General features: G+C 47.1%; 1 protein-coding gene across 1 annotated transcript in view; it reads left to right on the forward strand.

The window, feature by feature from the left end:
* LOC140723671 (uncharacterized) overlaps positions 1-8,937 on the forward strand; it is a 39,451-nt gene extending 30,514 nt beyond the window's left edge. Inside the window, exons 4-7 of the mRNA XM_073038237.1 lie at positions 6,147-6,242; positions 6,653-6,886; positions 8,689-8,711; positions 8,799-8,937. Coding sequence (XP_072894338.1) covers positions 6,147-6,242; positions 6,653-6,886; positions 8,689-8,711; positions 8,799-8,937 — 492 coding nt within the window. The remainder of the gene's footprint in view (positions 1-6,146; positions 6,243-6,652; positions 6,887-8,688; positions 8,712-8,798) is intronic.
* Positions 8,938-13,476: the final 4,539 nt, after the last annotated feature.

Raw genomic sequence — 13,476 nt, forward strand, 5'->3', positions numbered from 1 at the left:
CTGGAAAGGGGAACCCACTCCCTATCCCTGTCCGAGAGGTCCCATTTATAACCGTGAGGAGTGCCACAAGTCCCCGGGCAGAGTCTGGAAAGGGGAACCCACTCCCTATCCCTCTCCGAGAGGTCCCATATATAACCGTGAGGAGTGCCACAAGTCCCCGGGCAGAGTCTGGAAAGGGGAACCCACTCCCTGTCCCTGTCCGAGAGGTCCCATATATAACCCTGAGGAGTGGCACAAGTTCCCGGGCAGGGTCTGGAAAGGGGAACCCACTCCCTGTCCCTGTCCGAGAGGTTCGATATATAACCCTGAGGAGTGGCACAAGTCCCCGGGCAGGGTCTGGCAAGGGGAACCCACTCCCTGTCCCTGTCCGAGAGGTTCCATATATAACCCTGAGGAGTGCCACAAGGCCCCGGGCATGGTCTGGAAAGGGGAACCCACTCACTGTCCCTGTCCGAGAGGTTCCATATATAACCCTGAGGAGTGCAGGCAAGTTCTCGGGCAGGGTCTGGAAAGGGGAACCCACTCCCTGTCCCTGTCCGAGAGGTTCCATATATAACCCTGAGGAGTGGCACAAGTCCCCGGGCAGGGTCTGGAAAGGGGAACCCACTCCCTGTCCCTGCCCGAGAGGTTCCATATATAACCCTGAGGAGTGGCACAAGTCCCCGGGCAGGGTCTGGAAAGGGGAACCCACTCCCTGTCCCTGTCCGAGAGGTTCCATATATAACCCTGAGGAGTGGCACAAGTCCCCGGGCAGGATCTGGAAAGGGGAACCCACTCCCTGTCCCTGCCCGAGAGGTCCCATATATAACCGAGAGGAGTGCCACAAGTCCCCGGGCAGAGGCTGCAAAGGGGAACCCACTCCCTGTCCCGTCCCGAGAGGTTCCGTATATAACCCTGAGGAGTGCAGGCAAGTCCCCGGTCAGGGTCTGGAAAGGGGAACCCACTTCCGCTCCCTGTCCGAGACGTTCCATATATAACCCTGAGGAGTGGCACAAGTCCCCGGGCAGAGTCTGGAAAGGGGAACCCACTCCCTGTCCCGGCCCGAGAGGTTCCATATATAACCCTGAGGAGTGCAGGCAAGTCCCCGGGCAGGGTCTGGAAAGGGGAACCCACTCCCTGTCCCTGTCCGAGAGGTTCCATATATAGCCCTGAGGAGTGGCACAAGTCCCCGGGCAGGGTCTGGAAAGGGGAACCCACTCCCTGTCCCTGCCCGAGAGGTTCCATATATAACCCTGAGGAGTGGCACAAGTCCCCGGGCAGGGTCTGGCAAGGGGAACCCACTCCCTGTCCCTGTCCGAGAGGTTCCATATATAACCCTGAGGAGTGCCACAAGGCCCCGGGCATGGTCTGGAAAGGGGAACCCACTCACTGTCCCTGTCCGAGAGGTTCCATATATAACCCTGAGGAGTGCAGGCAAGTTCTCGGGCAGGGTCTGGAAAGGGGAACCCACTCCCTGTCCCTGTCCGAGAGGTTCCATATATAACCTTGAGGAGTGGCACAAGTCCCCGGGCAGGGTCTGGAAAGGGGAACCCACTCCCTGTCCCTGCCCGAGAGGTTCCATATATAACCCTGAGGAGTGGCACAAGTCCCCGGGCAGGGTCTGGAAAGGGGAACCCACTCCCTGTCCCTGTCCGAGAGGTTCCATATATAACCCTGAGGAGTGGCACAAGTCCCCGGGCAGGATCTGGAAAGGGGAACCCACTCCCTGTCCCTGCCCGAGAGGTCCCATATATAACCCTGAGGAGTGGCACAAGTCCCCGGGCAGAGTCTGGAAAGGGGAACCCACTCCCTGTCCCTGTCTGAGAGGTTCCATATATAACCCTGAGGAGTGGCACAAGTCCCCGGGCAGGGTCTGGAAAGGAGAACCCTCTCCCTTTTTCAAAGAATTCAGGTTAAGCCCCTGGTCCGGACGGTTATACTGCTGATTTTTTTAAACCCTTTTCTTCTATTCTCGCCCCTTGGCTTTGTAAAATTTTTAAAAATGCGTTAACTGTAGGTAAATAACCACATACTTTTTATGATGCCTCAATTTCTCCAATTCTTAAAAAAGATAAAGACCCCACTGAATGTGCATCCTATCGGCCAATATCCTTGCTGAATACGGATTCTAAGATTTTTACCAACATTTTGGCCACTAGATTAGAAAATGTATTACCTCAAATTATCTCTGAACGATGTATTTAAAACTGTTATTCATCTTTTAACATTAGAAAATTAATTAATGTAATTTATACTTCATCTGAAATACCAGAATGTCATTTCCTTAGATGCTGAAAAATTGTTCAATAGAGTTGAATGGCTATATTTATTTAATACGTTTCAGAATTTTAATTTCAGCTTGAAATTTATATCATGGATTAAATTAATGTATTATAAACCTTTGGCTTCGGTTCTTACCAATGATCAAAGATCTCCTTTTTTTCTGTTCTATCGTGGTACGAGGCAAGGCTGCCCTTTAAGTCCTCTATTATTTGACATTGCTTGGAACCTTTAGCCGTTGCCATTCGTGAATCACCTAATATTTTTGGTATTACCCGTGGGTAAGGGACTTATAAGTTATCATTATATGCTGATGATTTGTTACTATACATATCTGACCCTGAGAGATCTATTCCAGCTATTTCATCCTTGCTTGCTCAGTTTAGTAGCTTTTCGGGCTACAAACTGAATTTTAATAACAGTGAATTATTTCCATTAAATGTGCAAGTTCCAATTTATAAACACTTACCATTTAAAGCTGTCACAGATCATTTTACTTATTTGGGTATAAAAATTACCAAGAAACATAAGAGTTTATTTAAAGTTAATTTTTTACTTCTAATTGAACAAATCAAGCAACTTGTTACCAGGAGGTCCCCATTATCTCTGTCAATGGCGGGTTGAAATAATACTATCAATATGATAGTATTACCCAATTTTTTATATTTATTCCAAGCATTACCAATTTTTATTATCAGAGTACAGATAAGTCACCACATACAACCCCGAGAAGCATTTTCCTGCGGACATACATAGAAAAAGTATAGAATAGTAACCATAACAGAAGCAGGCAGTGAAAGATCAGCCAGAGTGCTGAAGGTAACAAACTGTGCAAATGCAAATATGGAGAAACAGAGATAAATAACAAGAGCATGAAATAACCGCAGCGGCTGCTGATGGATCTCCGGTGCTCTCAGCGCTCCCCTGTGCAATCAGACAGACTGAAGGCCAAGGGAGAACAAGGCGCAAATAAGGAACAGGAGCAGGCGTTGCCATTCGGCCCGTTGCGCTGTTCTGCTCCTCACTCAGAACATGGCTGATCTTTGACCTCAGCGCCACCTTCCTGCAACGTTCCCAACATCGCCGAGCCCCTAAATATGTCCGTTTAATTTAGAAATCTTGTGGAGAAAATTCCAGATATTCACGCACCTTGTTGGGGAAATTTCTCCTCATCTCAGTCCTGCTGAGGTGATCTCGGATTTTGAGTCAGTGACCCCTGGTTCCACTGCCCAGCCAGGGGAAACATCATTCCTGCCCCTACCCTGTAAATACCCTGTGAGACTCTGTCTGTCTCAGTCAGGAAGCTTCTCCATGTGAACCTTGTGTTAATGAAATTGGTGACAGTTCTTTCAGACCAGCAGCTTTGACCACAGGAACACCAGACAGTGGTCAGCACGGAATGTCCTGCAGTCACTGCAGGAGAAGGACTGGATGGACACAGTGGAGTGGTTCCCTGAGCAGAGAGTCCAGACCATCTGGCAGAATGCCTCATCACCAGATCTCACCAACAGGCAGCAAGACCTCACCTGTCTGGCGGCGAGAGGGTCCCTCCCAGTCTGATAGTTGCTGCATGCCCGGAGATCACTCCCACAGCGCACTGCCCCGAGATTACTGCAGTGGAGACGAGAGGGGCCCGCCCAGTCTGATCCTTGCTGCATGCCCGGAGATCACTCCCACAGCGCGCTGTCCCGGGATTACTGCAGTGGAGGCGAGAGGGCCCCTCCCAGTCTGATCCTTGCTGCATGCCCGGAGATCACTCCCACAGCGCGCTGCCCCGAGATTACAGCAGTGGAGACGAGAGGGGCCCTCCCAGTCTGATCCTTGCTGCATGCCCGGAGATCACTCCCACAGCGCGCTGCCCCGAGATTACAGCAGTGGAGACGAGAGGGGCCCTCCCAGTCTGATCCTTGCTGCATGCCCGGAGATCACTCCCACAGCGCGCTGCCCCGAGATTACTGCTGTGGCGACGAGACGGTCACTCACCTCTTTGCGGACTGTGGGCTGGCGAAGATCTGTGGAGAAAGATGCAAGGGCCTGTGCCACAGCAGCTGCGTGACAGAAGTTTCACTGATCCTCGGGCTGTTCCCAGGACGCGCAGGAAAACGGACAGCGAGTGCTGCCGGGGAACTCGGGGAAAGACGCTCGAAACTCGTTGGCCTGCCATCAAATCCGGATGTCCGGAGAGCAGCGGTTCCCAACCTTGGGTCCACGGTTACTGGTATTGGTCCTTGGCATAAAAAAAAAGCTTGCGAAGCCCAGTCGTACAGGAATACTGACACATCCTCTACACTGGACAGGGAGTGGCCGGGTTGGCTGAGGAAGCCTCACAGTTATTGTAGTAGTGAACCACCCCGGGGGGGGGGGGGGGGGGTGGTGGGAACACATGGCGCAGGAGAAGGTCCTTGGATAGACATATCAGAATGGGAATGGGACGTGGAATTAAAATGTGTGGCCACTGGGAGATCCTGCTTTCTCTGGCGTACAGAGCGTAGGTGTTCAGCGAAACGGTCTCTCAGTCTGCGTCGGGTCTCACCAATATATAAAAGGCCACAACGGGAGCACCGGACGCAGTATAACACACCAACTGACCTGACGAATGGGCTCGGCCCGAAACGTTAACAGTGCTTCTCCTTACAGATGCTGTCTGGCCTGCTGTGTTCCACCAGCATTGTGTGTGTGTTGTTTGATTCCCCGAGTCTGCAGCGCGCGTAGTGGACAATCGCGGTACTGCAGCGGATCAGCAGCTCCCCGAAAGTGAAAGCATTCTGAATCAGGAAGTGCTGGGAGTTAAAATGGCTTCGAAAGGACAGGTCGAGAGTTTGAGCGAGGAGGCAATTTGTCCCGTCTGCCTGGATTTCTTCACCGATCCGGTTATACTGGAGTGCGGACACAACTTCTGTCGCTCTTGTATCACACGGTGTTGGGAAAGGGAGGAGAGAAACTCCTGCCCGGAATGTAGAGAGGAGTTTGCTGACCGCACGCTCAGGGCCAGTCGGGCCTTAGCAAATCTGGCTGAAAAATTTCGAAATCTACACCTGAATCCGAAAGGGAAGGAAAGTAAACGTCACTGCGAGGAACATGAGGAAGAACTGAAGCTGTTTTGTGAAACGGACAAGACACTGATCTGTGTGATCTGTGCAGTGGCGGAGGAACACAGACAGCACCGCCTCAGGCCGATTAAAGAAGCTGTTAAAAACTATAAGGTAAAAACTAACGTTAATTAAACACTTAACACATTTCCTTTGTACTACATAGCATCACACGAGCCTCCGTAACCAACACATGATTCTCTGCAACTTTCGCCATCTCCAACGGGATTCTAGCATCTCTCCGTCCCACACCCCACCTCCGCACCCCGAACTCTCCGCTCTCTATACGGATCGCGCTCCACGTACTGTATCGCCCTGATCCACTCGCTCCTCCCCACTGATCTCCCTCCTGGCGCCGACACCTGCAAGCGGGACAAGTGCTACACCTGACACCTAACCTCCTCCCTCGTCACCATTCAGGGCCGCAAACAGCCCAGTTCCTCCCGTTTCATCCATGGTCGATTGCCCTCTCGAATTAGATTCCTTCTTCTCCAGCCCTTTACCTCTTCCACCTGTCCCCTCTCAGCTTCTCACTTCATCACCCTCCCCCACATTCCTTCTCACGTTGTCTCACCTGTCAGCTGGTTCTCATCCCCAACCTTTTTATTCTGGCTTCTGTCCAATTCCTTCCCAGTCCTAATAAAGGGTCTCATCCCGAAACACCGACTGTTTATTTCCCCTGAATAGATGCTGCCTGACTCACTGAGTTCCTCCGGCATTTTGTGTGATAATCGGGTTTGATCACCTGTTTCTTTTGATGCATCTTTGTTTCTATTTCCTTCGCTGTCTGACTTCCAGGATCAGCTAAAATCTTCCTTAGACTCTCTCACAAAAAAGAAATCAGACTTCCAGGAAAAGGAGCAGCAACAGAAAGAGAAGATTTCCGGAGTTCGGGTGAGGCTTCCTGAGCGGAATTTCTGATATTACTGTCGAGCTTTGCTCCATTTAATGCAGAATAGCCGAGTATCACAGCTCCAGTGACCTGGGTTCGATCCTGACCTCTGCCGCTGTCAGTGTGGAGTTTGCATGTTCTCCCTGTGACCACGAGAGACTCTGACACATCCCAAGGACTTGCCAGATGAATGGCTAATTACCGTTAACCCTGTAAAGGTCGGGAGGGTGTGCGTGAATTAGATGGGAGTTTATGGGTCAATAAGTGAGAATAGGTTTCAGGAAAACGTGAGGGAATGGTGTTGACAGGAATGCGCTCAGAAGTAGCATGGACTCTAATAGACCGAACTTAATGACAAAAGGAAACATAACACAGCAGTGCAGTGTATTAATCTTCACCTTTCCTTCGACAGGAACAGTCACACAGTCTTCAGACCCACATCACATCCCAGTTTGCTGAACTGCGCCAGATTATCACTGAGAAAGAGCAGAGCTTACTCAGGGATCTCAGGGAAGAAGAGAAGAGGATTCTCAACCCAATGGAGAAAAATCTTCTAGCTTTTCAAGAGAATATAAGGTTTATTCAGGAGGAAATCACTAAGTTAAAGGAACAGATGGATCAAAAAGACAGTGTGATATTTCTCAAGGTGAGGGATTATATTTCAATTTGTTCCTGTCAAAAGGCACTAAATGAACAGTGGTATATTTGAAATAAACACAGCACAGCGGCCAATTCTAACAAATCAATTGTCGCTGCTGGTGACCTCACACAAGCTGTTATATTTGCATGATCAATCAATCCAATGATGACATTTCAAAATGTCCATGATACGCTTTCAGTCCTTCATTAGCAAAATACAATCTTGAAGCGATGAAACTTCAGGGTAATTCATTGTAAAGTAAGCTGCAACACAGCGGTCAAGAACAGAATGACATCCGCCCGTCTCCAGCTCAAAACTGCCCAGAACAAAGTACAGATACGTAACCTTTTCCCTTCGCTTTTACCACGTCCCCACTCACGTGACGAGTTAACATAATAAACACGTAACACAGAATACAATGCAGATAGAAAACAGATGCATTGCTCCTACACACAGCATTTACAAATGGCAGTAAACTGTTTCTCACCAGACAATTGATGCATCTATTCAGGGTTGTTGTTGTCCCATAATAATAAGATTATTAAGGAATTGGACACGCTGGAGGCAGGAAGCATGTTCCTACTGATGGGTGAGTCCAGAACTAGATGACATCTTTTAAGAATAAGGGGTAGGCCATTTAGAACAGTGATGCAGAAAAACCTTTTCACCCAGAGAGTGGTGGATATGTGGAATGCTCTGCCCCAGAAGGCAGTGGAGACCAAGCCTCTGGATGCTTTCAAGAAAGAGTTATATCGAACTCTTATAGATAGCGGGGTCAAGGGATATGGTGAGAGGGCAGGTACAGGGTACTGATTGTGTATGATCAGCCATGATCACAGTGAATGGCAGTGCTGGCTAGGAGGGCCGAATGGCATACTCCTGCACCTATTGTCTATTGTCCCAAAACTGGACTTCCACAACTTCTATACATCCCAGGACAGAATGCAAATCTCTCTGAAATTATTTACTCCAATCATAACACAGAGCTGCTGACTGTTTCCTTAATTACCGCCTTAAATATCCTCTTAAACTCCCATTAACACCCAGTTCCAGTCACAGGCTGTGAGTGTGTCTGGTGCGGTGGGTATGAGGGTCTCTCTGTCAGTCAGTGAGAAAAAAGAATGTGACCCACACATTAGACTTATCCTCCATATCCGCTTTCCATCAGATTACGGAAACTTTCACTGTCTCTTTAATTTTTGGATATATTTCACATGGGATTATATCCCATTCTCTATCATAAACAGGCCATTAGGTCCATCTTCTATCAATTTCCCTGCTTCACAATCCTCCTGCCACCTATTCACCACAACCAGCAACAGTGCCCGAAATCTCTGGTCCCTCACGTGTTTATCCAGCCTCCCCATTACAGTCAGTCTCTGCTGTTCCATTTCATCCACTCCTGTGGCACTGAGTTCCACATCCTCTTCACTAAATTTCCTGTGGAATTTGTTAAAATCCATCTGGAATTACATCCCCTCACAAGTCTCCCCATAAATAGAGGTACTTCCTCCACCCGCACACCATCACATACATCACTGATCTTAAATTCCTCCATCCTATCAGCCTGACGTCATATCCAGATGATAATGCACAGCCTGTCCTGTCTTCCCTATAAGTTTCATCCTCTCAGTAACGGTCTGACATTCAGAAACTTTCGTTGTATGTTACCCCGTGGTTCTGTATTGTCCGTGTGTGTGAGTGATTGCGGGAGTGGGAATTTTCAACACCTTGTAATGATTTGGATGAAATTCAGGATGTGGACAGTAAGTCCAAGTCTAATCGGATTTGTGTTTTATTTATTTCAGGAGGAAGATTGTCGGAACAGAAGGTAGTACAGGCTCTTTACTGAAACCCTGAATGGATTTGTAAAATAGTTCAGAATATCAATTTATAACCGGCAGTATAATATTTACAGGATTAATGACGATGTCCAGGAATTGGCAGTGACAGACGAGACGCTACCGGTCGAAAAATTCGATCACCTCTACTTGTTGAAAACAGTGCTGAGAGAAACGCTTGATGCTATTAATCGAGGTAAAACTTACAAAGATTAATTTCTCCTTGTTAATTTAGTTCCAATTTGAGGCAAAGATTTTCTGTAATACTGGGCTGAAGGGGAGCTGCAGTTTATTCCACATCAACCCCACCGACTGGGAGGCATCACTGTCAAATGATCAGCTGGAGATGTCAGACCCCTGAACACATCAGCACAGGGTCACAATACAACCAATACACGGGACTGTCAAATGAACCACTGTGTTCCAATCCCAGGCAAATGCACTAACACACCAGGACATGAGTTAGGATCTACCAGAGGAACTGGGAATTTAATACTGATGATAATATTGTAGGGAATAAAAGCAGGTATCAGTGTGGTGACAGGGATTGTCAGGAAAATAACTGACACAGATCTTCCCCCTTCCGGATCAGCATCTCTCACCGTTGTTAGAGGCAGAAGAGGGGAGTGGTCGTGATCGGGGACTGAATCATCAGGGGAACAGACAGGAGAATCTATTGATGTGAACGGGACACTCGAATGGTTTGTTGCGTCCTGGGTGCCAGGGTCAGGGATGCCTCTAATTGTGTCCGCAGTATTTTAGAGAGGCAGGGAAAAGAGCCAGATATCTTGGTAAATTTGTGACAATGACATAGGAAGTAAAAGCAAAGAGGTCCTGAAAATAGAATTTGGAGAGGTTGGTAGAAACCTCAGAAGCAGCACCCCCAGGGTTGTAATTTCTGGATTGCTGCCAGTGCCACGTGCTGGTGAGGGTAGAAACAGGATAATTTGGCAGATAAACATGGCTGAGAAGATGGTGCTGGGGACAGGGATTCAGGTTCTTGGATCATTGGGATCTGTTCTGGTGGAGGAATGACCTGCTCAAAAGGGATGGGTCGCACCTCGACACGAGCGAGAACAATATTCTCACAGAGAGGTTTGATAGAGCTGTTGAGGAGGGTCTGAACTAATTTGGTGGGGGGGGGGGAGGTCGGGAACTGGAGTGAAGAGAGAGGACTGATGGTAAAATGCAAAGATAGCGTACAGTCAGACTGTCAGATATGGCGGACAGATGAGAGGAGAAAATTGCAGCCAGCAGGGTGAGTATCAGTGCATTACGGATGCAGAATTAAAAAGGGTAGCAGATACGGTACATAAAGTGTTATATCTCAATGCATGAAGTATGAGAAATAAGGTGGATGATCTTGTTGCTCGATTACAGATTGTCAGGTATGATGTTGTGGCCATCACGGAAACGTGGCTGAGGGATGGTTGTAGTTGGGAGCTGAATGTTCAAGGTTACACAATGTATCGGTGGTTTAGGAAGGAAGGAAGGCTGATGGGGTGGTGTGGCTCTGCTGGTAAATCAGCAGCTGGATGTGACATAGGATTAGAAGATGTTGAATCCTTGTGGGTTGAGGTAAGGGACTGCAAAAGTAAAAATGACACTGACACCAGTCATATACAGGCCTCAGTGGGTTGTGGCCCACAGATTACAACTGGAAATAGAAAAGGCTGATGAAAAGGACAATGTTATGATAATCATGGGAGATTTCAACATGCAGTTCAATTGGGAAAATCAGGTTGGTAAAGGATCTCAAGAGAGGGAGTTTGTTGAATGCAATGTGATGGCTTTCTAGAGCAGTTTGTTGTTAAGCCTACTCGGGGAACAGCTCTACTGGATTGGGTGTTATGTATTGAACCAGAGGTCAGCAGTTAAAAGAAACCTTAGGAGGCAGTGCTCACAACATGACTGAGTTCAACTTGAAATTTGATAAGGAGACAGTAAAGCCTGACATTGTAGTATTTCAGAGGAGTAAAAGAAATTACAGTGGTCTGAGAGAGGAGTTGGCCAAAGCAAATTGGAAGGAGTTGCTGGCAGGGATGAGAGCAGAGCAGAAATGGTGTCAGTTTCTGGGAAAGTGAGAAAGGTGAAGGATAGATGTATTCCAAAAATAAATAAATACTCAAATGGCAAAATTTTAAAACCGTGGCTGACAAGGGAAGACAAGTTAATGTAAAGGCAAAAGAGAGGGTATACAACAAAACAAAAATTAGTAGGAAGACAGTGGATTGGGAAGCTTTTAAATATCTACAGAGAGGAACTGAAAGGATGATTGGGTGGGAAAAAATAAACAAGAAATTGATTTGAATTTAATTGACTTGATTACTTACATCCTTCATATACACGAGGATTAAAAATCTTTACATTACGTCTCCATCTAAATGTGCAATGCGCAAATTATAGTAATTTATGATGAATTATATGTATAACATGCTGGTCAATATAACATAGAAATACAGCACGAGTTAATCAGTCTGATGGCCTGGTTGAAGAAGCTGTCCCCAAGCCTGTTGCTCCTGGCTTTTATGCTGCGGTACCGTATCCCGGATGGTAGCAACTGGTACAGTTTGTGGTTGGGGTGACTCAGGTCTCCAATGATCCTTCAGGCCCTTTTTACACACCGGTCTTTGTAAAACAAGTTAGCAAACAATATCAAATTGTTTTTCAAGTATTGTAAAAAAAAACAGAGATGAGACTGGATATAGGACCGCTAGAAAATGAGGCTGGATATATAATAACACAGGATAAAGAGATGGCAGATGAACCAAATATTTTGCACCAATCTTCACCATGGAAGACACTAGCATTGGGCCCGGTGGTGAAGATTGCGAGGGAGAGAAGTGAGTCCAGTTACTGTTACAAGGGAGAAGTTGCTCAAAAAGCTGAAAGACCTAAAGGTACATAAGTCACCCGGACCAGATGAACTGCACCCTAGTGTTCTGAAAGAGGTTGCAGTAGACATTGTGGAGGCATTTGAAATGATCTTTCAAAAATCACTGGACCCTGGCATGGTGCCAGAGGGCTGGAAAATGGCAAATGTCACTTAGCCCTTTAAGTAAGGAGGAAGACAGCAGAAAGGAAATTATTGACCAGTTAGCCTCACCTCTGTGCTTGGGAAGAAATTGGAGTCAATTGTTAAGTATGAGGTTATGGAATACTTGGTGACACTAGACAAGACAGGGCAAGTCAGCATGGCTTCGTTAAGGGAATATCCTGCCTGACAAACCTGTTGGGATTCTTTGAGGAGATTACAAGCAGGATAGATAAAGGGGATGCAGTGGATGTAGTATATTTGGAATCTCGGAAGGCCTTTGTCCAGGTGCCACACATGAAGGTGGTAACCAGGTTAAGAGGCCATGGTATTACAGAAAAGTTACAGGCATGGTTAGAACATTGGCTGATTGGTAGGAAACAGCGAATGAGAGTAAAGGGATCCTTTTCTGATTAGCTGCCAGTGACTCGTGTTCCACAGGGGTCAGTGTTAGGACACCTTCATTTTATGCTGTATATCAAGATTTAGCTGATGGAACAGACCATAAGATGTTGGAGCAGAAGTAGGCCATTCGGCCAATCGAGTCTGCTCCACCATTCAGTCATGGGCAGATCCAATTTTTCCAGTCATCCCCACTCCCCTGCTTTCACCCCATACCCTTTGATGTCCTGGCTAATGAAGAACCTATCTATCTCTGCCTTAAATATGACTTGGCCTCCACAGCCACTTGTGGCAACAAATTCAACAGATTTTCCACACACTGACTAAAGTAATTTCTCCGCATCTCAGTTCTAAAAGGAAGTCCTTCTATCCTGAAGTTATACCCTCTTGTCCTAGAGTAGATGGCTTTGTTTCCAAGTTTGCATATGATACAAAGATTAGTGGCCAGTAGTGTTGAGGAAACAGTTAGGCTGGACAAGGACTTGAATTAGGAGAATGGGAAAGAAAGTGGCAAATGATATACAATGTTGGGCAATGCATGGCCATGCACTTTGATCGTAGAAATATTGTGCAGATTTTTTTTTTCAGATGGGGAGAAAACCCAAAAGGCTGAGAATAAAATGGACTTGGCAGTCATTCTGCAGAACACACTCAAATGTTAACTTGCAGGTAGAGTCAGTGGTGAGGAAGGCAAATCCAACGTTAGCATTCAATTCAAGGGGTTTAGATAGCATTCAATTCAAGAGCAGGGATGTGATGTTGAGGCTTGATAAGGCACTGGTGAAGCCTCACCTTGAGTATTGTGAACAGTTTTGGGCTCCTCATCTATGAAAAGATGTGCTGGCATTGCAGAAGGTTCATTTCATAAGGATGATTCCAGGAATGAAAGGGTTATCATACGAGGAACGTTTGATAGCTCTGTGTCTGTACTCGCTGGAATTTAGAAAGATGAGGGGGGATCTCTTTGAAACCTTTCGAATGTTGAAAGTCCTAGACAGAGTAGATGTGGAAAGGATGTTTCCCATGGTGGTGGAGTTTAGGACAAGAGGGCACAGCCTCAAGATGGGGGGGGGGGGGGTCTATTTAAAACAGATGCGGAGGAATTTGAGCCAGAGGCTGGTGAAATTGTGGAACTTGTGTGTATTTAAGGCAGAGCTTGATAGGTTCCAGATTGGACACAGTATCAAAGGTTACGGGGAGAAGACCAGGTAGTGGGGCTGAGGAGGGAATAAAAGGATCAGCCATGATTGAATGACGGAGCAGACTCGATGGGCAAATGGCCTAATTCTGCTCCTATGTCTTATGGTTATCAGACCACT

This window comes from Hemitrygon akajei, unplaced genomic scaffold (genome assembly GCF_048418815.1).
Source record: "Hemitrygon akajei unplaced genomic scaffold, sHemAka1.3 Scf000124, whole genome shotgun sequence".
Lineage (NCBI taxonomy): Eukaryota > Metazoa > Chordata > Chondrichthyes > Myliobatiformes > Dasyatidae > Hemitrygon > Hemitrygon akajei.